At 45.1% G+C, this 27,528-nt stretch overlaps 1 protein-coding gene across 1 annotated transcript in view; it reads left to right on the top strand.

Annotated features, from left to right (window-relative positions):
- LOC115081799 (oocyte zinc finger protein XlCOF6-like) overlaps positions 1–23,700 on the top strand; it is a 33,263-nt gene extending 9,563 nt beyond the window's left edge. The window contains exons 3-4 of the mRNA XM_029586172.1: positions 2,209–2,328; positions 16,703–23,700. Coding sequence (XP_029442032.1) covers positions 2,209–2,328; positions 16,703–18,810 — 2,228 coding nt within the window. The 3' untranslated portion in view covers positions 18,811–23,700. The remainder of the gene's footprint in view (positions 1–2,208; positions 2,329–16,702) is intronic.
- Positions 23,701–27,528: the final 3,828 nt, after the last annotated feature.

Genomic DNA, 27,528 nt, shown 5'->3' with positions numbered 1-27,528 from the left:
AGAATGGATGTCACACGGGGTTGTGTAATTGGGGGTTATAGTGAGGGTAGAGTGGATGTCACACGGGGTTGTGTAATTGGGGGTTATAGTGAGGGTAGAATGGATGTCACACGGGGTTGTGTAATTGGGGGTTGTAGTGAGGGTAGAGTGGATGTCACACGGGGCTGTGTAATTGGGGGTTGTAGTGAGGGTAGAGTGGATGTCACACGGGGCTGTGTAATTGGGGGTTGTAGTGAGGGTAGAGTGGATGTCACACGGGGCTGTGTCAGGGGGTTATAGTGAGGGTAGAATGGATGTCATACGGGGTTGTGTAATTGGGGCTTATAGTGAGGGTAGAAATGATGCCACATATGGCAGCTGAAGTGCAGTTATAGGCACGACTTCTCCATATCAGTTGGATTTCAGTATGATCCCAGACTAAGGGCTATTGCTATGATGGAGGGCCCTAAATGGAGGGAATGACTGATAGGTTTGGATGAAGGCTCACAGCACTGGATCCCGGCTCCAGTTCTTATGGAACTGGAAGCATAAGGAGAAAAAGTAAACAGTTGAGTAAAATGTAGAGGAGGCTCAAGGTTGAGGTTCGGAGAAGTGTAGGCAGCTACCGTTCAATGCAAAACAATACCAGTTGGGCAGGGCCAGAGGGAGGGTGTGTGCAAGCTGGGCACCAGCACAGGGCAATAAATTCTGGGGGTGGGAGGAGAGCAGCACCAGTCCTCTCTCTCACTCGGGCCACTCTCCTGGGCGCGCAATTTAGTATTCAAATGAGGGCCCGCGGTAATAAGGAGGTGGCTGTCAGCGGGTTTGACAGCCGACGCTCAATTTTACTGGCATCGGCTGTCGAACCCGCTGACAGCCACGGGTTCGGAAAACGGACGCCGGCAAAATTGAGCGTCTGTCTTCCAACCTGATTTTTTTTTTTTTTTTACGATTTTTAAATTTTTTTAATTTTGGGGGCCTCCGACTTAATACTGCTATGATATTAAGTCGGAGGGTGTACAGAAAAGCAGTTTTTTCTGCTTTTCTGTACAGTTTCCCAGTGCCGGCCAAAATTAGCTCCTGATGGGTGCTTGTGAGCCAGGCTGGCCACTGTTGGAGACAGAATGCAGGGCTTGGATGGTCCTTGGTCTAACCAGCAAGAGATTTCTTATGCTCTTAAGGTTTCACTTTGCTCAGAAGAAACAAACAGACAAGGAAGTTGGGAGATAGCAGCCATGTGCTCCAGGTTCTCCTCCTTCATACAGAAGAGAGAGAGATTCTGGAGGAAAGAGAGAGCGCAGAGTGAAGAGAGGAGTGAGCAGCAAAGAAGAGGAGAGGGTGAAATTGGGGCAGCTAGAAGACAAGGTGAATTCTAGGGAGAGGTGAGGGAGGAGTGAATTCTATGGGGGAAATCAGGGAGGGGAGGGAATGTCCTTTTTCCTGCAGTCAGCAAGGCAAACTTGGGTCTCTGTCACCTTTATTCTCCCCACAGTATTACGTGTTCCACAGTAGTTATGAGAGAGGCATGGGTGGGAGGGAATAGAGAGATTGAGAAAGAATGAGGGGGGAGTGACAGAGAGGGTGGTGGGTGATGTATGGTGTGAGGGTGAGAGAGCTTGGAGGGGGTGAATCTAGAGCAAGAGGGCAAGGGTGGGAGGAGGAAGAATTGGGGGTTGGTAGTAGATTAGTGAGAGAGAAATTGGGTGAGGGAAGTAGAGGGAGTGTGAGAGATCTGGGACAGAGATCATAAGGGGGAGTGTGTGAAACAAAAAACAGATGGTTTTGGGAAAGTGAAAGAGAGCCAGATGTGTATCAAGTCAGCATGGAGTAGAGATGATGACAGCAGACATACGGGTAAGAGCGTGCCGATGGAGAGAATGGGTCTGAAGAGAGAGAGAGAGACAGCCATAGAGAGGTGATGGGGTGTATCTGTATGCGAGAGGGAGTCATGAAATCAGAATGTCTTCGTTCCCTTTTTTTATTTCTTTTCCCATTAAATCCTCTGGAGTCGGGGCACATGAGTGACTGGAAAGTGTTTCATATGGACAGAGAAGTGAGAAAATGTTTTTGCTTTTCTGCCCTTCCTCTGAGCTGACATCAGTCTGAGCATGCTCAGTGTGTTCCTCCACCTTATTCCAGATATTCTGGATGTCATGAGGTGGAAGGTGTAATGAGGCTCACAAATATTAAAATGATTACTGGAAACCTAATGCAGTGCTCTTACCCCAGGATCAGGCTCTCAGACTGTCACCCCTGATATTATCTCCCACATTGAACGAGGGGAAGAGCCGTACATCAGAGATGAGTCGGGATCAGAGGAAAGAGAAACTGGGAGAAGCAGCTACTCAGGTGAGTGCAGGAATAAGAGGGACCGGGGTAAAACTGCTGAGAGGAAGAGTGGAAGGAGCAGCTGGGAACTGCAGAGACCCCTTCACAAGCTCCTCTGAGATCTCTCTAATCACTCCTATGAAAGCCGATGTATTGAAACTACAGTGTGCACTAAAAACTATCCCCAGTGCCTTATCAAGTAAACAAATGGTCTGTGAGTTATAAAAGCAGCTAAACAGAATTGTGTGCTAAACCAGAGTGAAAATGCACCTGGCTAAGCTCAGCTTAGTGCAATATTGTAGTTTAAAAGTGCACTAACTTTATTACCAGTTTTAACCTTAGAGGCTTTGTAGTCTGCCCTAGGGATCATAAGCAAGAGACCCTCTGCCCCAGGACATTGGCCCCTTCTTCAATGTCCTCAACCATCCAACTTCACTAATCCCCCAGGTTAACCTCTCTGCCCACAAACCCCTTACTTTCTAACATTCACCACTCTGCCTACCAACCTACTTGAAACCCACCCTCTAAGCCAAGTACCCTACACTGATTCCACTTATCCACTAAGACCCTAAACCCGCTGACACACCCCAACCCAAAACTACAATCCATATGTCCTAAACACATTAACATACCCCACTGACCCCCTAACCTAGTGATGTACTCCAGTGACTCCTCAAGCAAATTAACATATCCCATTGAACCTTCAACCTAGTATTAGGGGGTTTCCTTTTCTTCCTGCTAGACCAGTCTTTACTCTCAGGATTTCCCCCCTCCTCAGCTGCCAGAGACAGAATCCACACTTCCTCATGATTTCATCACCTAGTATAAAGAAGGAGTGACTCCAGGTCCTTGCCAGTAGTCTCTGTCTCCTGCAGCTACGGACAAGAATGGACAGATTGTACAAACTCCCAGAGGCAATGTGTCTCGTTGGCCTGGTTTAGTCCCTTTGCTCCTGGGACAACAGTCCTTGAGGGCTGCTTTCTCCAGTGGAGCAGAGCCTCCCAGGAAAGATCCTGGTAGAAGGCACCCTAGGACTTCATTCTGGTACCCTTTGGGGACTGGGAATCACTCCTAGCAAGGGTTCCCTATTTTGTGACGTAGACAACCAAGAGGTTTGGCCCTCGTGAATTAGGAAGCCTCAGGGCTCTCCTCTCCCCTCCCTCTTTCTCTTCCCTTTGGTTCCTGCGAAGCCTTGCCTAGGAGGAATAAAGCTGGGGTAATAAAAGGCAAAACAGGGATGACGAGAACAGGTGCAGACAAGTAGCAGCAGACTCTGTACTCAAGTCATGACTCTACAGATTCCCCTCAAGAGAGGGGTTTGCTCTTTGGGGAAGGTCTGGAGAGATAATATGAGATCCTGGAAACTCCAAGTCTCAAAGGTTCCCAAAGGATAGGGTTCGCTCAGGGCCTTAGGCAGCAGCAACTTAGAAAAGCATGCAAAGGGAAGACGAGCAGATGTTCTTCCTCACACGCATCATGCAGTAAAGCCCACTCCTTTCAGTTCTCTACTGCGCACCAACCATAGAAGATGAAGAAAAATATGAACCAGCTAAATGGAACGCTTTTGACAAAGTATCTAAACTTCAAATCACTCAAATCATCACTAAAATAAAACCTGCAAATCACCCACAAAACCCCATTCCAGCTAGCCCTTTAAAACTAATAATTAGCACAATCATCCCAACAATCACATCCTTAATCACTCTTGGAAGGCTTAGTCCCTGATAAGGCAAAACAAGCAGTGATAAAACCTATACTAAAAAAATACTACTAGCTGTTTTGACAATTGGGATAATTATTGACTAATATCCAACCTGCCCTTTCTCTTAAAAATTCTCAAGAAAGCAGTATTATCACAACTAGAAGACTATCTAGATGACCTCCTACATCCTACATCCAAACCAATTTGGGTTCAGGATAAATCACTCAACCCAGACTTTACTTGAATCCTTAATGGACCCATATTACGGGTATTTAACAATGACAAATCCTGTTTCCTGGTTTTTATGCAATTTCCAATGTATGACACAAATCCTAGTGTATGGAACAAAGTTTTGGATTTATTGGGGGCTGGAGCTGTGTATGGAACAATAAAAAGCTATATGTCAAAGATGGCTTACATCTGTCTGTGGCAGGAAAAAGGATCCTAAGAGATGAAGTCAAATCTTATGTCATAAGGCATTTAAATTAGAAGCCGGGGTTGGCAGAAAGAAATTAGAATATCACCCCCCCAAATACAAATGCAATGGAAAAGGGCGATGTGGATAACAAAACTCAACTAAATAAGTCACAAAAGGAGTCCAAGAAAAGCAGTAACCTGAACGAGAAAAGCTGGAAAGCTATGAGCACAAATGCTCATAGTTTGGGCAATAAAATCCCAGATCTGCAAGCCCTAATGGTGGAGGTGGACTTGGACGTTTTTGCTGTCACGGAGACGTGGTTCACGGAATCTCATGACTGGGATACGGCAATACCGGGCTATAACTTGTTAAGGAAGGACAGAGAGGATAGGGAAGGGGGAGGAGTGGCTCTTTATATCAGAAACAATATCCAAGCTTCTGAGCTGCAAGGAAGATGGAGCAAAGAAGAAGCACTATGGGCTGACCTAAGAAAAGATGATGGGGCTTCTGTTTTTATTGGAGTGGTTTACAGGCCTCCAAATCAAATGTAAGAGCTTGACAGAGATCTGGTTGAAGACATCCAAAAGATGGGAAAGAAGGGAGAAGTGGTGCTTGTTGGAGATTTTAATCTGCCGGATGTAGACTGGAGAATCCCTTCTGCAGAATCTAACAGTAGTAGAGAGATAGTGGGTGCCCTGCAAGGGTCTCTGTTTAAACAAATGGTAATGGAACCCACGAGAGAAGGAGCTATACTCGACTTAGTGCTCACTAATGGAGGTAATGTCTGGGTGGGTGCCCAGCTCAGCACCAGTGATCATCAAACTGTATGGTTTCATATCACAAATAGGATACGGAGAAGAAGCACGAAGACCCTAGTTTTGCAGTTCAAAAACACGGACTTTGATGAAATGGGGAAGTACCTGGAGGAAGAACTAGAAGGCTGGGAGAACAAGAGTGGACCAAACTAAAAGGAGCAATTACCAAGGCAACTAATCTATATGTTAGAAAAGTAAAGAAAAGCAAGAGAAAAATGAAACCTATCTGGTTCTCAAAGGAGGTGGCTGGCAAAATAAAAGCTAAAAGAACAGCGTTCAAGAAATATAAAAGATCCCAAAAGGAAGGATCACAAGGAAGAATATCTGGTGGAACTGAGGGAGACAAAGAAAGTAATCAAGAAAGCGAAAAGTAAAGCATTAGAAAGAGGTGACCAAACATTTTTCAGATACATCAGTGAAAGGAGAAAAATCCAAAATGGTATAGTGAAATTGACAGGTGAAAAGGATCAATGGGTGGAGACAGATAAAGAAATGGCAGAATTATTAAACGAATACTTCAGTATTCACTAAAGAAGACCCCAGAGAAGGACCAACGCTAGTTAACAAGAAACTGGAGGGGAATGGAATGGATGAAACTCCATTTACGGAAGAGAATGTATGGGAAGAGCTAGGAAAACTGAAAGTGGACAAAGCCATGGGGCCTGATGAGGTTCATCCCAGGATACTGAGGGAGCTCAGAGATGTGCTGTCAGCTCCGCTGTGTGACCTGTTCAATAGACACCTGGAAATGGGAGTGGTGCCGAGTGATTGGAGAAGAGCGACGGTGGTCCTGCTTCACAAGAGTGAGAGCAGAGAGGAGGCTGGAAACTACAGACCGGTTAGCCTCACCTCGGTGATGGGAAAAGTATTGGAGTCACTGCTGAAGGAAAGAATAGTGAACTATCTACAAGCAGCAGAATTGATGGACCAGAGCCAGCATGGTTTCATCAAGGGAAGGTCCTGTCGGACAAATCTGATCAACTTTTTTGATTGGGTGACTAAGGAATTGGATCGAGGAAGAGAGCTCGATGTCATCTACTTGGATTTTAGCAAAGCTTTTGATACGGTCCCGCACAGGAGGCTTGTGAATAAAACGAGAAGCTTGGTTGTGAGTGCCAAGGTAGTGGCCTGGATAGAAGACAATGTGTGATGGTAAATGGAACTTACTCTAAAGAGAGAGCGGTGATGAGTGGAATGCCGCAAGGGTCGGTGTTGGGACCGGTCCTGTTCAATATCTTTGTGAGCGACATTGCTGACGGGATAGAAGGTAAGGTTTGTCTGTTTGCGGATGATACTAAGATCTGCAACAGAGTGGACACACCAGAAGGAGTGGAGAGAATGAGATGGGATTTAAGGAAGCTTGAAGACTGGTCGAAGTTATGGCAGCTGAGATTCAATGCCAAGAAGTGCAGAGTCATGCATATGGGCTGTGGAAATCCGAAAGAATTGTATTCGATGGGGGGTGAAGGGCTGATGTGCACGGAGCAGGAGAGAGACCTTGGGGTGATAGTGTCTAACAATATGAAGTATGCGAAACAATGTGACAAGGCGATAGCTAAAGCCAGAAGAATGCTGGGCTGCATAGAGAGAGGAATGTCGAGTAAGAAAAGGGAAGTAATTATCCCCTTATACAGGGCCTTGGTGAGGCCTCACCTGGAGTACTTTGCTCAGTTCTGGAGGCCATATCTTCGAAGGGACAGAAACAGGATGGAGGCAGTCCAGAGAAGGACAACCAAAAAGGTGGATGGTCTTCATCGAATGATGAATCTAAATATGTATACCCTGGAGGAAAGGAGGAGCAGGGGTGATATGATACAGACGTTCAGATACTTGAAAGGTTTTAATGATCCAAAGTCAACGACAAACCTTTTCCTTTGGAAAAAAAATCAGCAGAACCAAGGGTCACGATTTAAAACTCCAGAGAGGAAGACTCAGAACCAATGTCAGGAAATATTTCTTCACAGAGAGGGTAGTGGATGCCTGGAACACCCTTCCAGAGGAAGTGGTAAAGACCCAACCTATGAAGGATTTCAAAGGAGCATGGGATAAACACTGTGGATCCATAAAGCCTGGAGGATGGGAATGAAGAGAAGAGGTATGGGAGTGGCTTGCGGGAATGACGGCTACTACATGGTGATTAATACCCTTATTCAATAAATGTTCACATGGTTAATGTGACTCCAACATTGCTGTATGCTTCAACGGCAAGAGGAAATGTGGAAAAGAGGATTTGCATTCAGGCAACAACCAACAAGGTAGCACAGATAGGCGTGGGAGTAGCTTGCTTGTTGCAGCAGTTACTACCCCAAACCAGTAAAGCCTGATACTTCACGTTCAATGCATATCCAGCGTAGATCTCTGCTTCAACGGCAGGGGGAATGAAGAAAAGAGATTTATATTCAGACAACAACCAGCAAGGACTGAATTGCACAGTCTGGGTAACCAAATAAGCACGGGAGTAGCTTGCTTATTGCAGCGGTTACTACCCCTAACAAATTAAGTCTGATACTTCACTTTGAATGCATATCCAGCACAGCTCACTGCTTCAACGACAGGAGGAATGAAGAAATAGGATTTACATCCAGACAACATCTAACAATGCATTGATCTGAGCAGTATGAGTATACAAACATCAGGGTAACTTGTTCGATATGACGGTTACTACCCTCAAACATTAAGCCTTATACTTCACTTTGATGCAGCTCCAACACTGTTCTCTGCATCAGTGGTGGGGGTGGAAAGAAATTACAATCAAAAAGTTACCAATAAGGGCCCTGAACTCAGCAGTCGGAGTAACAGATATGTATGAGAAAATAAGTGTGGAAAGCTTGCTGGGCAGACTGGATGGGCCTTTTGGTCGTCTTCTGCTGTCATTTCTATGTTTCTAAATAGGTTAGGAGGCTGTGTGGGACTCAGCTAAGGTTAAAAAAAAAAAAAAAAGCTGCAGGATGAATATCTGTCAGCTGTACTGCTTCTGCCATTCCTGGGTGTGTTGGCTTTCTGCTTATCGTGCTGTCAGCCCAGGCCTTGCCTTCTCCGCTGCTGGTGACCACATTGGTGAGGATGAAAAGGGCCAAGAAAGGGAATGGCCGGGGGGGGGGGGGGGGGTAGTGAGTGAAGGGATCAGAGGAAGAAAGTGACTGGTGGAATATGGGAGGGCAAAAGAGTGAGAGAGGGAAACAAAGGGACTATGACATGTGAGTGAGATGAAAGAAGTGAGGGCAGTCTGTGAGTGAAGTGATCAGAGGGGGGAAGTAAGAGTGAAGGAAGGGTGGAGATAGGATTGACTGTTGTAGATAGAGAGAAATGAGTGAGTGAGGAGAACATGTGGCATTGCCCCCTTCCTTCCACCCCCCAAGTAGACAAAGAGCAGGCCATGCTTTTGAATTCTGAAGCCCACACTCCTGTCCAAGGAGACTGAAGATAGCAGACAGTGAACACCACTCAGCTCCCACCCCTTAAGGGCAGAGGTGAACCAGCTGATTCTGGCTTGAAGAGGAGACTTGTTCTTACTGGCCATGGAGGGAGAGGAGGAGGAGAGCTGCTGGAGAGGGTGGACTTTCCAGGGAGAGGAGGGGATTGAGGATCATCAGAGCTAGGAGGAGGTTAGACTTAGGGGCTTTAGGACCACTGGAGGAAAGGGGTGGAAAGAATCTCTGTATTGTTTATAGGACCGCTGGGGATGGAGGATCAGAATCGCCAAGGCAGAGAGGAGGAGAGGGTTAGAGAGAGAGCCCCATTCTCTCTGTCCGCCTTCTCCTCCTTGCCCAAGTGATCCTGCATTCCTGACCCCCAGCCATCCTTTGCCTACCTGTGCTCATCGAGCATGTGAAAAATGTGTTCAGGTGTGTATGTGTGTGTGTTCACCCTTGCCCATGGTCCCTGCCCCACCCATCTCATCCCGCTTCACAGTTCCACTTCCTTTTTGTCTACAAATTAAGCCCTGATTTATCCTGTCTAAGGGATAATTTTATTTTAGAAGAGTCCTGGAAGTTTAAGGATGAAAGTTCAGAAGCTAGCTATGGGTGCTTATCAGGAGTCCTTCTTCTCCCCCCTCTAGTACCAGTCCTGCTTAGGGCCATTTCAGATATTACAAGCAATCCACTCAGGCAGTTTTCTCATTTCCTTGAGGAGGACGTCCTCGGCAATGGGTTCAGCTGCAGCAGACCGCTTCTTGTTGCAGGTTGCTGTGTGCTTGGTCTGCTCCTTCATGGTGACTTTTGGAGCCTTGTGCTCTGGGTAGTTGGACATAATTCAGGAGGATTTCACTGTCACCCTCTGTGTAGGCCTTGGGGGTGATGGTTTAGGCTGGTTTGATCAGCCTCATGTTTTGGGGCCCTGTCTCTCCCTTGAAAGGAGGTCAGGGGGTAGTAGTACTGTTTTTTATTTCAGGTTTGACAGTTCTGTTCTCTGGGGCCCTTTGCAGAATGGCAGACCTCTTCTTAAGTGGTTCACCACATGCATACGCAGGGGCATTCCCCCCTTTCTTCTCTAGGGATTACTACAAGATATTTCTCAGATGAGTTATCTGGATCCCTTACTGGCCCTCCCTTTGTGATCAAGGGGTAATAAAGGCCTCCCTATTCATGGAGAGACATCTGACTAATCATGGCTGAGTCAGAACAGGAAAGCCGTTTAGCTGCAACCAGAGTTACGCATGTGTGGAATTCCTAGACTGGCCAATGATTATCTCAAACAGCAATTAGTTTTTCCAAGTCTCTGGAGCAAAGAGAAGCCCTCTTATATGCAAATATGCAAGAGGTCTGCTGGCCTTGAGCTTCAAGAGCTCAGGGCCTTACTCCCAGTGTCTAGATTGCTTTATTTCCATGTCCACTAGGAGCACAGTCTGTTCTGCAGGCCCTAGGCTCCAGGACAATGGATCTAAATGCATTACCTTGGGCTCAGACCCATATGCATCTCATTCAATTTGCACTCCTCTCAGGGTGATATCCATAAGTCCAGTGTTGCAAGGCTACTTTTCCTCTCTCAAAGGGAAATTAGAAAGAACTTGAGCTTTTCTTAGTTATCTCTCGCAGGGAATGGATTTGGCGTCATCTTCATGGTTAGTTTGCACCTTAGGCATGAGCCTTATAGGTTTGGGGGGGGAGGGGGGGGATTTATGGACCTGGGCAGGTGAAGCTGGGTCAGAAATCTTGGTACAGAACCAGTGGGTTCAGGTCTAGGCCAAAGGTCAGAGTCAGCTTTCTAGCCCTCCAGAAATCCTAGCGGCTGGCTCAAGAGAAGGCATCCCGTGCAGTAGAGTCAATGTAATGCCATTAGCTAATGTGAACTAGCTGAGGAAATGTAATACACCTTGATAAGTGAGTCAGATTTTGTCTTGTATGGAGTTCCCCTGCAGCGGCTAGGGCCTGTACGATGATGGAGGCCAGCACAATCATCGTACAGATGAATGCTTTTGAACTGATGGTCTTGAGACCCTGAAGTGTAAGGACTGGAAGATGTGGCCTTTGCCCTATTAGGGGTCAGGTGGGTAGCTCCTTGAGTTAATTTCAGAGCAGCCCGGTGAAGTTCCATGACAAGTGCATTTTTTGACTGAAAAGAAAGTAAGAGCCAGGGGTTTGGGATATCCTGGTAGAACCATAGCTATCCATATCCATAGAGGCAAGAAACCTGTGAGGGAGTCGGTTGGACCATTAGATGACCGAGGGGTTAAAGAGGCTCTTAGGGAAGATAAGGCCATTGCAGAAAGACTAAATTAATTCTTTGCTTCCGTGTTTACTAATGAGGATTTTGGGGAGATACCAATTCCGGAGATGGTTTTCAGGGGTGATGAGTAGACAAACTGAACAAAATCACTGTGAACCTGGAAGATGTAGTAGGCCAGATTGACAAACTAAAGAGTAGCAAATCACCTGGACCGGATGGTATGCATTCTAGGGTACTGAAGGAACTCAAAAATGAAATTTCTGATCTATTAGTTAAAATTTGTAACCTATCATTAAAATCATCCATTGTACCTGAAGACTGGAGGATAGCTAATGTAACCCCAATATTTAAAAAGGGATCCAGGGGCGATCCGGGTAACTATAGACCAGTGAGCCTGACTTCAGTGCCAGGAAAAATAGTGGAAACTATTCTCAAGATCAAAATCATAGAGCATATAGAAAGACATGGTTTAATGGAACAAAGTCAGCATGGCTTTACCCAAGGGAAGTCTTGCCTCACAAATCTGCTTCATTTTTTTGAAGGAGGTTAATAAACGTGGATAAAGGTGAACCGATAGATGTAGTGTATTTGGATTTTCAGAAGGCGTTTGACAAAGTCCCTTATGAGCGGCTTCTAAGAAAACTAAAAGTCATGGGATAGGAGGCGATGTCCTTTCGTGGATTACAAACTGGCTAAAAGACAGGAAACAGAGAGTAGGATTAAATTGTCCATTTTCTCAGTGGAAAGGGGTAAACAGTGGAGTGCCTCAGGGATCTGTACTTGGACCGGTGCTTTTCAATATATTTATAAATGATCTGGAAAGGAATACGACGAGTGAGGTCATCAAATTTGCGGATGATACAAAATTATTCAGAGTAGTTAAATCACAAGCGGATTGTGATACATTACAGGAGGACCTTGCAAGACTGGAAGATTGGGCATCCAAATGGCAGATGAAATTTAATGTGGACAAATGCAAGGTGTTGCATATAGGGAAAAATAACCCTTGCTGTAGTTACATGATGTTAGGTTCCATATTAGAAGCTACCGCCCAGGAAAGAGATCTAAGCATCATAGTGGATCATACTTTAAAATCGTTGGCTCAGTGTGCTGCAGCAGTCAAAAAAGCAAACAGAATGTTAGGAATTATTAGTAAGGGAATGGTGAATAAAACAAAAAATGCCATAATGCCTCTATATCGCTCCATGGTGAGACTGCACCTTGAATACTGTGTACAATTCTGGTCACCGCATCTCAAAAAAGATATAGTTGCGATGGAGAAGGTACAGAGAAGGGCAACCAAAATGATAAAGGGGATGGAACAGCTCCCCTATGAGGAAAGGCTGAAGAGGTTAGGGCTGTTCAGCTTGGAGAAGAGACGGCTGAGTGGGGATATGATAGAGGTCTTTAAGATCATGAGAGGTCTTGAACGAGTAAATGTGAATCTGTTATTTACACTTTCGAATAATAGAAGGACTAGGGGGCATTCCATGAAGTTAGCAAGTAGCACATTTAAGACTAAAGCCAAGGATTTCTGATAGAAACTTTTTAAGGGTAATTAATGGTACTTCCCCCAACTATTCTGGGGAAGTTAAAAAATCTTAAATTGAATCGCTTGGCGTTATTTTCGAGGGATTCTATTCATCTAGATAAAATCTCCCTCTCCTTAACCACAGCAGCATGAAATTCCTGATTTTTCTTCTCACAATCTTCAAGACCTTTAATTCTATCAACAGAATCTTTTGTGTCTGAAAAAAGTCTTGTTGATTCCCAGTCCTTAACACATCTACTTTACCTTCCAACCCTTTAATGTTTGATAACATCCCAGCCATCATTTCCCACAAAATGTCTAGTGTTACTACTGCAGGGCGAGTGAGGGGTCCTGGGGATATACCTCTGGTTAGCTGATCCTCTTTCCCACTTGGGGAAATCAATGACTCCAGTCCCCCTGCTCCACTCACTGGAATCAAACCAGCAATACCAATAGCTCCTTTTTCTCCCAGTCCATTATTGCGGGTTTCAAGAATTCCCGCCTCAGGGCTAGAAGTGATGACCCCCCATAGGAGCTTCCTCAAGACTTCTCTCACAGGCTCTCTGCGCTGGTGGTACTCTGATATTCAGACTTAGGGAGGTCTCCTCTGCCGGCACAGGCTGTCCTCCCTGACTGCCTGGCACATCAGATTCCTTGGTGCCTACATTCCTTAATGCAGGGGAGATCATAAAGCGGCTAATCTCCTGCGGTATAGGTCAAGGTAATGGGAGGAAGGAGAAAACCCTCACCTTCCCTTTTCATTTTGGAGGCATAGTTATTTTTCTTATCTTTTATTCAACTTAGACAGTGGAGACAACGCCGCTTCAGCTCAAACTACGCAGTCAAATTAACCATCCATGCAAAGATAACATTCTGGAGGAGCCGAAATAATTTGCAAAAAAAAAGTACCTTTTAAGAAATAAGTCAATCCAGTCGAGAAGGTATTGCAAAGGAATCCATGCGAAGCCAGGCAAAGCCCGGCAAGCCGCGCGCCGGCGTCTGCTGCGCACAGCAAGCGGCTCGCTTAAGAGGACCACTTCCGGGTTCCGCCTCTAGATCTGCCCCTCGACATCACCACTCGCAGCAGCTGGAGATTACCGTCTGGGCAGGCAGGAAAAGCTCGCCCCCGGACTCGGACAGCTGCTGGACAGGGAGAAGGTATCTCGACTCCTTCACCTTTCGCTCTCGGGCGCACATTTAAGACTAATCGGAGAAAATTCTTTTTCACTCAATGCACAATAAAGCTCTGGAATTTGTTGCCAGAGGATGTGGTAGTGCAGTTAGTGTAGCTGGGTTCAAAAAAGGTTTGGATAAGTTCTTGGAGGAGAAGTCCATTAATGGCTATTAATCAATTTTACTTAGGGAATAGCCACTGCTATTAATTGCATCAGTAGCATGGGATCTTCTTAGTGTTTGGGTAATTGCCAGGTTCTTGTGGCCTGGTTATGGCCTCTGTGGGAAACAGGATGCTGGGCTTGATGGACCCTTGGTCTGACCCAGCATGGCATTTTCTTATGTTCTTAAATGGCAAGACTGGGACTGGAAATGTCCCCACCCCACCCCGGAGTAGAGAAAGTTGTTGTCTTTTTCATGCCTGGAGTAAGGAGAACTTGCCATTATCCCATGATCAGATCTAGTATGGAGATGAACTGGGCTGTGCCCAGGTGCTCAATGACTTATCCCATGTGGGGCATTGTATAGGTACCTAGCTTCAAGGCCTCACTGACTTTCTTGAAGTCTATACGGAATCGGATGCTATTATACGGTTTAGGCACTAGTACAACAGGTGAGGCCCAAGCGCTATTGGATGACACTCTTATGGCCAAGCCAAAGCATCTTTTTCATCTCAGCCTCTATTATATGCCATCTGGCCTCCGGAACATTAGATAGCCGTTATTTAATCACCACTCCTGAAGGGGTAATAATGTCTTTGCAAGTTAGGTGAATTCTTCGGGGCATGTTAGAAAAGACATTCTTATTCCGGTTTTCCAGATGATCTTGGTAAGAGTCGGTGCCCAAATAGGATGATCAATTGTCCGGAGGTTTGTGAGACATCAGCACAACCCATTTTTTCAGCAGGTCCACATATTGTTATTTATTTGTTTTATTTAAAAGCAATTCTAGGCTGCCACTCCACAGATGTTGGCAGCATACCATTTATTTTTTTTTATATTCTACTTTTTGGTACCAGAGGTATTTCCCTATCCCCACAGGGCTTTCAATCTAATTTTGTAGATTAGATTGCAACAGAGGGTAAAGTGAGTTGCCCAAGGTCACAAGGAGCGACAGCAGGATTTGAACCCTGGTTTCGCTACTCCTCCATTCCACATATATACAATATAACACACACATAGAAGATCAGGGCCTTCTTCCTTTTGTCCAGTTGAGCCACCTTGTAAAGGAGGAACTAGGTTTCGATCCTTTGTTCCAAAGACTAATTCTCCATTTTCATGTGCTCCTGGGCAGATTTAAGGGTTTCATTTTCTTGTTGGGTGTTATGAGAACCGGCCACGAAGGCCCGCAGCTGGGCCCCCGGACGCTGGTGGCAGCTGCGGGCCGTGGCGGATATGTCCTGCCCCGCACCGAGCTTCCGCCGCCGGGGCCGTCCGGCTTCCTCTGCTCCCTGGCAGCCTTAGGCGCGCGCACGTGCCACTCATTTCCATTTAAAGGGACACCGCTGGGATGTGCCCCAGCTCCACCCCCTGACCTCGGCCTATATCTAGGCAAGGCCTGCTTCCAGACCTTGCCTTGACTTCCTGGCTCCTGCTCCAGTTTGGAGGATCATGTTCTGGTTCTTGTTCCTGACCTGTTGTATCCTTGCTTGGACCCTTGAACCTTGCCTGGGCCACTGACCTCAAGATTTGCCGCCTGCCCTGACCCACGCTTGGACTACGGACTCCTAGACTCACCGCACCTCAGACCCCCACGTAACTCCAGCCGGCCCCGGTACCCAAGGGCTCAACCTGTGGGGAATGAGGTTTGGTAGTGGTGAAGCCCCAACGGGGTCTCAGGCTCTCCCCGGAATCGCCAGCCGACTGTGGGGACCTGTGGGGCTTCTCCTCACAGGTGGTGCCAACGCCCCCTCGGCCCAGGGATCCACGATCGTAGCAGTAAGCCAAGGCCATGGATCCGGTGGAGGCTTCAGCACCTGGACTAGCACAAAAGATACTAGAGCAACAGAAGGTCCTAGAGTTGCTTGCTGCCTACATGGAACGTCTTAACGCCCGCCTGGACTAGGTCACCTCAGCGGGTTCTACGTCTTCACCCGCCCTGAGTGCCTCGGGGATGGCTTCACCACCCTGACTGGTCATCTCCCTGCTGGCTCTTCCCCACTATGCGGGTGATCCCCGGCAGTGCTGCGGGTTCCTCAACCAGTGCAATATGCACTTTTGTCTTCAGGCGGCACTATTTCCGGACAGCCTCACCAAAACAACCTACATCCTGTCCCTGCTCGAGGGTAAGGCCCTGGCCTGGGCTCTGTGGCAAACTTCTCAGATTCTCTCTTGGCCTGTCTTTCCTTCTGTTTATGCTCTTGGCTATCATCATCCTTTGGGTCTGCTTTCCATTTTTTTGATGATGCCCTTTTGTATTTAACTGCCCTTTTCACATCATCTTTGAACTATGCTGGCAGTTGTTTTGTCTTTCTTCGACTATTTTTAATGCATGAAATACATTTTATCTGGACTTCCAAGCTGATATTTTTAAACAATTTCCTGCCTCATGCAACTTTTAACCTTTGCAATTTTTCCTTTCAGATTTATTTAACATGGGGGAAATGTTCATAGTATCCACACCGGGACAATGTCTGCAGTACATTGTACATATAGTATAGCGTGAAAAAGCAATCTTTCCTCATTCTTTTCCTTCCTCAACCTAAACATATCCCTGCAAATGCCTCCTGTAAATGTGATTAAAACTACGGGCGTTGTGGAGCACTTTTAGCAACATTGAGGAAGGTCATTTTAAAGATGGACAATTTACCTGCCTACATTGCTGTCTATCCACATAAATGGCTTTGCAAATTGTTCTCCAAAATCACCAGAGACCATAGAAAGTTGCACAAATCTTTTCCTTCACATGCAACAGGACATGACACAGTGTTACAGGGCAATTTTATGGCAGGGGCTTTTTAAACATTTTATATTTCTTCTTCTTCTTCAGGAGAACAGCAAAAACAGAACAGGAAAAAAACAAATGCAAATGTATTACTGAACTCATTAAACTTTCCTTCTCTTACAATAATTCGTTTACTTTTTATGTAGGAAAGGATGATCCCAGACACAGTCATACGACGACTCATCACTGGGAGCTGAGTGAGAATCCAGAAGGGAACAAGTGGTTATCAGAAAGAGACAAAGAGGATACTTCTTCCTGTTCTGAGTGGGGGGAAAAGTGCTGGAATCAATCCATCACAGCAAGGAAACAAAGAAATTCAACAGGAGACTCAGCTCTGTGTGCGCAAAGTGCCAGAAGTATCATACATACAGGGGAAAACCAGAAAAGCCAGACACCAGGTCAAAGATGTCTGTGTGAAGTATGTCAGATACGTCTCAGGGATCCTGTAACTCTGAAATCACCGTTGAGATCTCCCTCAGAAAAGATACCAGCTACAGACTATGGGAAAACTTTCAGCCAGGAGAGAAAACAGGGTCAAGAGAAAACCACCACAGGAAAGGCACCTTTAACATGTTCTGACTGTGGGAAAGTTTTCAGTAAGAAGAGAGAACTATCGCAACATCAGAAAATCAATGAAGGAAAGAATTGGTGTGCAAGTACAGAATCTGGTATAGGTTTTATTTCTACAGCAAACCTCACAGAAAAGGAGAAAAGCCACACTAATGAAAGAATGTGCTCATATATTGCTGCTGACAAAAACTTAATTCAGAAAACAAACTACTCAAGACACCAAAATTTCCAAGGCGAGAGACCATATTCACACAATAAATGCACTAAAAATGGCTATTGGAAAAAAGTCTTCAGAAAACACCCAAAAATCATGCTGTTTGAGAAACAATTACCTTATGTTAAAACTGAAAAATGCTTCATTAAGAAGACAGACATCTCACATCACCAGAAAATCAGCACGGGCATGAAACCGTTTGCATGTACTGAGTGTGGTAAGAGATTTTCTTGGAAGGCATATCTCGTAAGACACCAGAGAATCCACACAGGAAAAAAACCATTTACATGTACTGAATGTGGTATGAGCTTCCATTGGAAATCCCTTCTCACAAAGCACCAGATAAACCACAAACGAAAGAGAGAATTTATATGTACTGATTGTGGTAAGAGCTTCTGTTTCAACAAATATCTGATAAAACACCAGAGGACGCACGCTTCAGAGAAACCATTTACATGCACTGATTGTGGTAAGAGCTTCAGTTTGCGGACATACTTAAGAAGCCATCAAAGAATCCACACACAAGAGAAACCATTTGCATGTAGCAAATGTGGTAAAAGATTCAAAAGGAAGGCAAACTTCACAAGCCACCAGAGAAGCCACACAGTGAATCCATTTATATGCTCTGAATGTGGTAAGAGCTTCAGTGTCAACTCTCAACTCACAACACATCAGAGAAGCCACACAGGAGAGAAACCATTTACATGTATAGAGTGTGATAAGAGCTATAGTTTGAAGTCTAATCTCACAAGGCATCAGAGAATCCATGCAGGTATAAAACCATTTATGTGTCCTGAATGTGGTAAAAGTTTTATGAGAAAAGAAGAACTTGTAAGGCATCAAAAAATCCACACTGCAGAGAAACCATTTTTGTGCACTGAGTGTGGTAAGGGTTTCCGTTTAAAGACTGGCCTTACAAAGCACCAAATAATACACACAGGTGAGAAACCATTTGTTTGTACTGAGTGTGGTAAGAGCTTTAGGTCAAAGTCATATTTCAGAAATCACCAGAAAAGCCATACTGGAGATAAATTATTTACATGTCCTGAGTGTGGAAAGTTCTTCCATTCAAAGTCTTACTGCACAATTCACCAGAGAATACACACAGGTGAGAAACCATTTATATGTACTGAATGTGGTAATGGTTTTATGGAAAAGGGGGGTCTCATACAGCACCAGAGAAGACACACAGGAATAAAACCATTTATTTGTACGGACTGTGGTAAATCCTTCACAGTAAGGGCAGATCTCACAAGGCACCAGAGAAGACATGCAGGAGTTAAACCATTTGTATGTACTCAGTGTGGTGATAGCTTCATAGAAAAGTTGAGCCTCATAAGGCACCAGAGAAGACATGCAGGAATAAAGCCTTTTGCATGTACAGTCTGTGGTAAAAGTTTCCTGTTAAGGGTAGATCTTACAAGGCACCAGAAAATCCATACTGCTGTGAAACCAATGTGTTTGTACTGAGTGTGGTTAGAGCTTTGGTAGAAAGGCATGCCTTACAAGTCACAAGAGAATCCACACTAGACGGATAAATGAAAATAACAGCAGAAATACAAAAGCTGCAAAGATCTAACAGACAGGACAGCTACCAAAATAAAACTTTTAGACGAAAACCTAAACAGTTCTACAGGGAATTGGGAAAGAGCATTAGTACAGTTAAAACACCACCAATAAAAGAAAAAGCAGAATGTTTTTGAAGAAATTTGTATAAAGATCTTGCAGTGCATATCAGAAAAGCAGAATGGCTGCCCAGTATACAGGCAAGTATAGAAAAGGCAAACATGTGACATGGCCTGAAGTTACGACAACTGAGCTGGAAGCCAGGTTAAAATGAGCCCCAAATCAAAAATACCCTGGCCCTGATGGATTGCACAACTTCTGGCTCAAATGTTTGACTTCTCTCTGCCCAGATCTGGCTAACTGCAAAAAACGATCAGACAGCCAGAATGAAAACCACAATGGCTAATAACAGAAAGAACATTTCTTCTTCCAAAGAGAGAGACAGATAATATCTCCAAAAACTAATAGCTTGCCTGCCTACAATCTTCAAGCTTTTCAATGCAATTGATGCAGATAGAATATATGATGACATTGATTCCAATAAAAAGCTGGCAACAGAACAGAAAGATAACAAAAGGGGAGCATACAGAGCAAAAGAACAGCTGATGCTGTATAAAGCCATAAGGACCAGCTGAAGAAATGGAAAATTAAGCAAACCTGAAAACATTGCAATATAAAGGAAATGGAGCAGCAAGGTGAATATAAATATCTAGGAGTAGAAGAAAGTGGAAAAATTTGGTATCGAGTACTGAGAGAAAAATCAGCAGAGCACAAAATAAGATACAAGCTGTTAACCAGCTTGCAATCCCTGCTTTATCATATAGTTTTGGAATATTAGACCTGCTCCATAAACATCTAGAAGAATTGAATATAAAAACAAGGAAGCTCCTCCACACCCATCAGGTAATCTATAAGAACCCGTGCAGGCCGAGATTGTGCATTCCTACAGCTGAAGGTGGGATGGGTATTATTGAAACTGATTACACCTATAGAGCTACCGTAATAGGCCTTCAGCCATACTTAATGGCATCAACGGACCCAAATGCTGAAATAGTGCTGAAGTATGAAAGCGAGCAAGCATCATCAGTCTCGGGCCTGAAACTCAGACAAACATTCTGGGGGAATGACTAAAAATCCACAGCACACAGGGAAAAGCAGCTCAGGAATTAGCAAACCAAGAGAAGAGAACACTTTAAAGAATCAGGTCAGCAAACAAGGAAGGATAATTGGCAGAAGCTCAAATACAGTGGGAAGTGTAGAGAGCTCCTCCAGAAACCCCACATGAATCAAGATTTAACACAGCAATGGTTAAAGAGAGGCAAAGTCCATAGCTGAGAGACTGATAGCTACAGCACAGGATAGTGAATAGCGGACAAGATAGTTCACAGCCAGCATAGAAAAGATGTAAAACAGACTAATGTAATGTAATGCAGATTTTGCAGAGGTAGAAAAGTTTACACATCTCATTGCTGGAAGTCAGAAGGCCTGTATACAAAAAAGGCAAAGCAGGGTGCCATGGCGTACAGTAATTATTGAAATCATCATAGTATTGACATACCAGACACACACTGGGAGCACAACCCTAATGCAATAGAAAAGAGCAAAGAAGTTGGAATCAGTTGGGATATTCCTATTCCCACCAACAAGAAGATTGATGCTAGAAAACCAGATATAATAGTGGAGGAGAAGAACACAAGAACCAGCATTGCTGATAGAGGTATCAATACCCAATGACTATTCTATGGATCGTACGGATAAAGCAAAGATCCTTAAGTACCAAGAGATGTAATCAGAGACCAGGAAAATGTGGCAGAAAAGTACAGAGATTTTCCCAGTTATAGTGCACGCTACTGGCTTGATTGTGAAGAATCTCCAAGCACACCTTGTGATGTGGTCAATAAGCATTACACCCTGTGAACTCCAGAAGGAAGGCTGCCTTTAGTACAATGAAAGTACTGAGAAATCAGTACTGGCTGCATGATCCCCAGGATACCAAGCTGCTCACATTTATCCTAAGCACCAGGACTAATGATAGTGGTAGTGATAGTGCCAGATCTTCAGGTGAAGGTAACAAAACGAATGCTGCTCTAGGCCCTGGTGATCTTGTTTATGGACCCACTCCAGCAGTAGACAGACCAGACATTTAACGAAAAAATTAAGCATGTCAAAACTCAACATATAAAGAGAGGATGCCAAAAAGTGGAAGAAAGAAGAGTAACAGACAGCGACTTTGGTTTCCTGTGGCAGATTTTTGAAGATTCTGCACCAGTTATGTGGCAAATTTTCATAAGGAGTTACGGCACTGACTATACAAAAAATTGTTTTTTTATTGAAAACTATTCTTTTTTTTTTTTTTAATTTGCAATTTAAAATTACACATTAGGATATCAATTCAAGGACACCATTTATACAACATCCAGGAAAAATAAATTAGCCATAAGAAAAAAAAGTAATCATGTTCTGATCTCAAAACCATGAGATGGATGGGGGGGTGGAGATCTCTTACACACAGACGGAACAGTACTATATATATCTAATTAGACATCCATCCAAAATGGATACCTCATCTTCTTAGGACACAATATAGCTCATTAACTGGAAGGGCCTTTGGACAGAGACATTTTACCAGAGAGAAGACTCTTCAATTGTTCAGAGTCATTAAAAAACATACTTATTTCCCTGAAAAATTGCACTACACTTCAGGGAAATTTAACGGTTGCATCAATGCTCAGAATTTGTATACAGAGCTCCAGGATTTCTTCCTTGTAACCTGAGTACTCTTTGAAAGATCAGAAAATACATTTATTGTATGACCAAAGCGAGAGAAGATTGATATTTAAAGAAAAACATCATGAAATCTGTCTATTTCTAAGACAAATGAGGCAATCAGTGTCCCTCTAGATGTTTTCTCCTTTTCTGGTTTCTCAAATAGCTGAGATGTCCAAACTATCCACTGCAGTAAGAGCCTCCATTGCCCCTTCCTATTGTTCCCCCTGAACATCTCCGATGGAACATAATAAACTCTAATAAGAGGAGACATTTTTAAAACCTCTGCGTAATACTTTCTTAGTAGCTGATGGAGTCATTCTAGCCTTAGGAAAATGAATAGAATGTAAATGTTTATATCTGATGTTATTTTCATTGATTCCCAAGGGACATATTGTCCTTAATTAGGACAGCATTTAAACTTTGAAGCAAGAAAATGTTATCAAAGCATTGTTTTAGTTGAACTGAATCTTCATCCGACGGTTGACCTTGGTCCTCACATTTTAAAACTGCATCCTTGGAAAAATGGCACAACGGAGAGACACAGCCCTCGAAAAATATTCTGCACATGAAACAAAATCCTACCAAGGTCCATCCAAGGATGTTGCTTCTCGTGACTGCCACTTTCACCAGACATCTACGCTTGAAACTCTCCTGGAAACGGTTTTGAGATTCTGTCCTGCAGGTTCTCTCTACCCCCCTGCTTTCCACCCGTCGCACCGTCCTCCACTGTCGTGCTTGGATGCTGCTGCTCTGCAGCACAGGCCTCTGTCCCAAACCCCCCCCCCCCCCCAAAGTTCTTTAAATGAGATCTCTGCAAGCCCAAAGGGGGAGGCGTTTGCCTCGCCCGGCTGGAGAAAAATTGCAGTGGGGGTGGGGACGATGAAACCTTGGCATGAAGGGGTGACCTCGTGGCTGGAAGATCACATCGCTGTCTCCTCATCTGGAGTCTCTTCAATAGGTGCCCGGGAGGAATGGAGTGTGGTGGGTGCCAGAAAAGAGTCAATGAGCCCAGAAATCGGCATCGAATGGCCTGAAGAAAAACAAAAAAAGCCTCTTCCTTCCTCTTGCAAGCCATCTTGCCTCTAAGAATGAAGGAAAAGTAGAATTGAGACTCGACTCAAAGGATACCTCTCAGCCACTGCTGCTCAGTACATGCCATCTTTCCCCCATCACGTTATTTTTAAACAATATATAAACTCTATATCAAGGTAAGACATGTATGTTACAGACTTTGAACTGTGAAATGTCACTTTTGTTGTGAACTGAAATAAGGCAATTTTCTTTTTGTAGTTTCTTGAGAAGGTCTTTGTCATCTTTCAGAGTATGAACTTACTAGCTGACACCCGTGGCACTTCCCCCGGTGGCCCCTAACCTCAGCACAGCTGCCCAGAGTCCCAATACAGCCTACTCAACCTCATCACGGCCCCCCTCCCTCCCCCCCACTCAGCCCCAGAAAGAGCACAACCTGCCTCCTCCCACCCCTTAGCCCCAGCAGCAGCACAGTCACCCATGGAAATTTCCTGGAGGATCCTATTTGTTGCCTTCCAGCCCCAGCACAGCCTGCCCCTCGCCCCTCCCTCTCAGCAGCCCCAACACAGCCTGGCTTCCCCACCCGGACTGAACCCTTCCCTCCCAGCCTCGGCACAGCCTGCCCCGCCCCAGCTCGAGCCCCAGCCACTCTAGCCTGTAGAGATCAGACGTGTTCTCCGAAGGCTTAGGAGCTCTTTGCGCTGAGTGCACGCATGCAGCCTCTCACCAACTGGTAATTACTCATACCTGTGGCACTCATTGCAAAAGACTGGGTAGCTCACTCTTGCTGCTGGCTTACTGTATGCATCTTAATTTTGATCAGTTATTAGTGATTTTAAATTGCTAAGGGTGTAGGGATGCTGAAATTGCCAATGATCCTCCGGAGACTACAAATAATTTACTTATAACTACCTCGTGGCACACCTTATTGACTCTTTGTTTTGAACTTATTCCCTGTTATTGTATTAAATAATTAAATCTCTTGTTGGAAATGTATGGGAATTTGGTGTTTTGATGTATGCCTTCTGATCCTCTGCTGCCAGAAAGAGGGCGGGGGATGTGGGAGCTAGTGCTGTGGAAGGTAAGCCTAGATGGTTCACAGTGTCCTCTAAAGTCCTCTGCTGGGGCTGCTGAAAGAAGCATGTACATGAGCCTTCTGGGCTGCTGCTGCTGGAAGGAGGGTGGGGCCAATGGAAGCTGAAGCCTAGATGGGACACAGTGTCCTCTGCTGAGAGAAGTACATAGATGAACCTTCAGATATTCAAAGGGATAGCTGTGTTAGTCTGGTGTAGCAAAAATGACGAGAGGCAGGTGCCACCTTATCGGCTAACCAGTTTATTGAGGCATGAGCTTTCGAGGCTGGAGTTCACTTTGACAGAGAACCTTCAAACCACCCAGCCTGCCTCAGACCACACCCGTCTGACATCATCAGAAATGATCGTGGCTGCTTTTGATGATATCACAATTAATGGCCCCCATCACTTTTTGATGATATAATGGGTAGTCCAACCAAACCACACCCCAAACTCACTCCCAAACACTCCTCCCTGACCAGGTAATATCCCCAATGCCCACATCTGTGACCTGATTTTGTATACCTTTATCAATCAGTAAAAAGTCAATCCTAGAGTAAGTGTTGTGAGGGTTCAAGTATAACGTGTAGGTCCTAGAGGTGGGATGACGCTGCTGCCAAATATCTACTATACCCCAATTACGCTTAAGGATAGAGAGTTCTGACGTAGTTTTCCAGCCCCCTGCGTTTCTATAATTAGACGTGTCTATCCTAGGGTTGCGTACTAGATTATGGTCCCCACCCCATATTATGTGACCTTCTGCGAAAGTAGTGAGTACATCAACTAAAGAGCGCAAGAATGTGCTCTGGTCTATATTTGGAGCATATAAATTTACGATAGTGAGCACTTTCCCATCAATTTGTATTTTCAGTAGTTGGTAGCGGCCCAACGGGTCCGCAAAATGAGACTGGTAAGTAAAGGTCACTCGTTGGGCGATGATTATGCCTACCCCTGCATAGCTGGAGTTTTTTGTACTAGCGGCAAAGTAATAATGGGGGTATCCCTTAAATTGCAACAGCTTTTCATGACACTTGCGCACGTGTGTTTCCTGAACCAAGGCTATATCCACATGCTGGCGTTGCATGTCTTGTTGTAGTAATTGCCTCTTATTAAGAGAATTAAGCCCCTTAACATTAAGGGACCCCACACCTTTAGAGCCATTCCAGATGAGTGGTTTTAATCTGTTTCAGGAAAGAATCTATCACCGTCATGGCCAATATCCAACAGGTACTGTTTCATCTTTCATGAAGATTACAGAAACTACCTAAGATTCCTGTGATAGCATGACAATGACATCGACAATAAGACTGCCGTGTGCAGCATGCGACTGCATGTCTTAGTAACAGTAAATTACCTGCAGTGGCCAACTACGAACTCAGGGGGAACAGCACAGGAAGGAGAGAAGGAGTATTACACCGAAGCCAGACAGTTGGTACAAAGGGACTGTTAAGTGGACGATAGATTAAAGTCCCCACTTAATAGAGGAAGAAGTCATTGACTTGTTAAAGAGAACACAATGTTAATGGAAGCAAATCACGCTACCAGGCCAATGTAGACTTTGGCTAAATTGGGATCTAAAAGGAGACATATTCACATTCCATTTCTCAAGTCAAGAAAAACTGTATACCCACCATGGCATTTTGTGTACAGTGAACAGCCTACACAATCCATTGGGATTTGTGGTTCCAGTCACCATGCAAAGGTAAGTCTTTATCAAGAGAACTTTTATGAGAGTCATGAGAATGGGACATCCCATTATCCCGAGAGAAGAAACGAGAATGGGACTCATGTTAAAATTGCCTATAAACTCTCGAGCAGCTCTGCATTCCACGTGTGTGTACTTCTATATTTCTCACTGAGCTCATTGCAGAGAGCTCTGTCTTTTTTCAGATGCTTCTGTAAAGGCTATAGCTGCAGTAGCCTATTTGAAGGTGCTAGATGCGGAAGGCATGTCCGACATAGGGTTTATCGCTGACAAAACTAAATTAGCACTTCAGTTTAACCACACCATACTACAACTTGATTTATGTGGGGCAATATTTGCAATAGACATAATGGAGCTGTTATTGAGTTAAATGTACATTCAACCAGACACAGTTAAGATTTACATTGACAGCAAAGTAGTGCTTGGCTACATATGCAATCAGACCAAAAGGTTTTACGTATATGTAAGCAACAGGGCTGAATGTATCAGGATATATCAAAATGGTGCCCTCCGCTGGGGAGGATGTGCCGGAGTTAATTAACTCTGGTTCACCGACCCCCAACAGATGGTGTTATTTGGCAAAGAAGAGGAAAAAGAAAAAGATGCAGAAAAGGCGCTCCGAGGCCTGGACTCCAGGCCTGGGCCTGTCCCTGGGCCAAGGCCCAGGTGTAAGGACCCAACCTCCAGGCTGGGCTCTGGTGTCGGGCTTGGGCCTGAGTCTGGGCTGAGGCCCCAGCATCGGGGCCTAGCTTCCAGACCGGGCAGTGGTGTTGGGCCTGGATCCAGGCTCTGGCCTAGGCCGAGGTTCAGACATCAGAACCTAGCCTCTGGGTCAAGGCCCGGCATCGGGCCTGGATCTGGGCTGAGGCCCCAGCATTGGGACCTGGCCTCAGTGCCGGGCCCTGGCTTAGGCCATGGCCTCAGGTCTGGGTCTTGTTCAAGGCCCTGGCATTGGGACCCAGCCTCCTGGCTGAGTCACAGCATCAGGCCTGGGTCCAAGCCAAGACCCCAGTATTGGGACCAGGCCAGGATGCAGCATCAGATTTCGTAAGCATTGGGGGGATCATTGGGAAATTTCCCTGGCCTGGATCTTTGCTTGGGTCTCAGCCTAGGCCCTGGCATACTTGGAAACTCTCTGGATTTGACCCAGAGGCTCTTGAATTCTAATGGAATTGCTGGATCTCCGGGCCAACAGCTGTAATCTCCGGGTGCCCTGCTGCTGCTTTGCTAGTGCATATATATTTGTATATATATGTGAGGGGGCATTTGTGTGTGTGTGTGTGTATTTATATATATATATAAATACACATATATATATATACAAATACATATGCACTAGCAAAGCAGCAGCAGGGCACCTGGAGATTACAGCTGTTGGCCCGGAGATCCAGCAATTCCATTAGAATTCAAGAGCCTCTGGGTCAAATCCAGAGAGTTTCCAAGTATGCCAGGGCCTAGGCTGAGACCCAAGCAAAGATCCAGGCCAGGGAAATTTCCCAATGATCCCCCCAATGCTTACGAAATCTGATGCTGCGTATGTGCATGGAGGAGGATGTATATCAAGGGGAGGGGAAAGAACATGTCCGTGAGAGTGTGTGTTTGTGTAGGAGGAAGAAAAGTGAACATGTGAATGAATATGGGTGTGAGGGTGAGTGGCTGTGTGTGTGTGTGTAAGAGAGAGAAGTGAGTGAGTGAGCATGTGTGTGAGAGGGGTAAAGCTGTAAGTGAGCATGTGAGAATGTGTCAGAGAATGAGGAATGAGAGCATGCAAGAATGAGCATGTGGGTGGAACGTAATTGTGAACATATGAGTGTTAATGTGTGTGTATGTGTATGAGTATTGTGCACATCTGGTCCCTCGCCCCTGCCCCCCCCCCCCCCCCCCCCCACACACACATTCACAGTAATCTCAGGGTGACTGGAAATCAAACGTTCCCAGGTATGGGCCCCAGCATTGGGCCAGGGCTCAGGCTTAGATCCCAGCATTACGCTTGGATGTAGGCCGCGGCCTCTTCATCCGGTCGTGACCTATGCTTAGGCGAGGCCC

The sequence above is a fragment of the Rhinatrema bivittatum genome, unplaced genomic scaffold, assembly GCF_901001135.1.
Source record: "Rhinatrema bivittatum unplaced genomic scaffold, aRhiBiv1.1, whole genome shotgun sequence".
NCBI classification, from domain to species: Eukaryota; Metazoa; Chordata; class Amphibia; order Gymnophiona; family Rhinatrematidae; genus Rhinatrema; species Rhinatrema bivittatum.
This window is presented reverse-complemented; position numbering and strand designations above follow the sequence as displayed.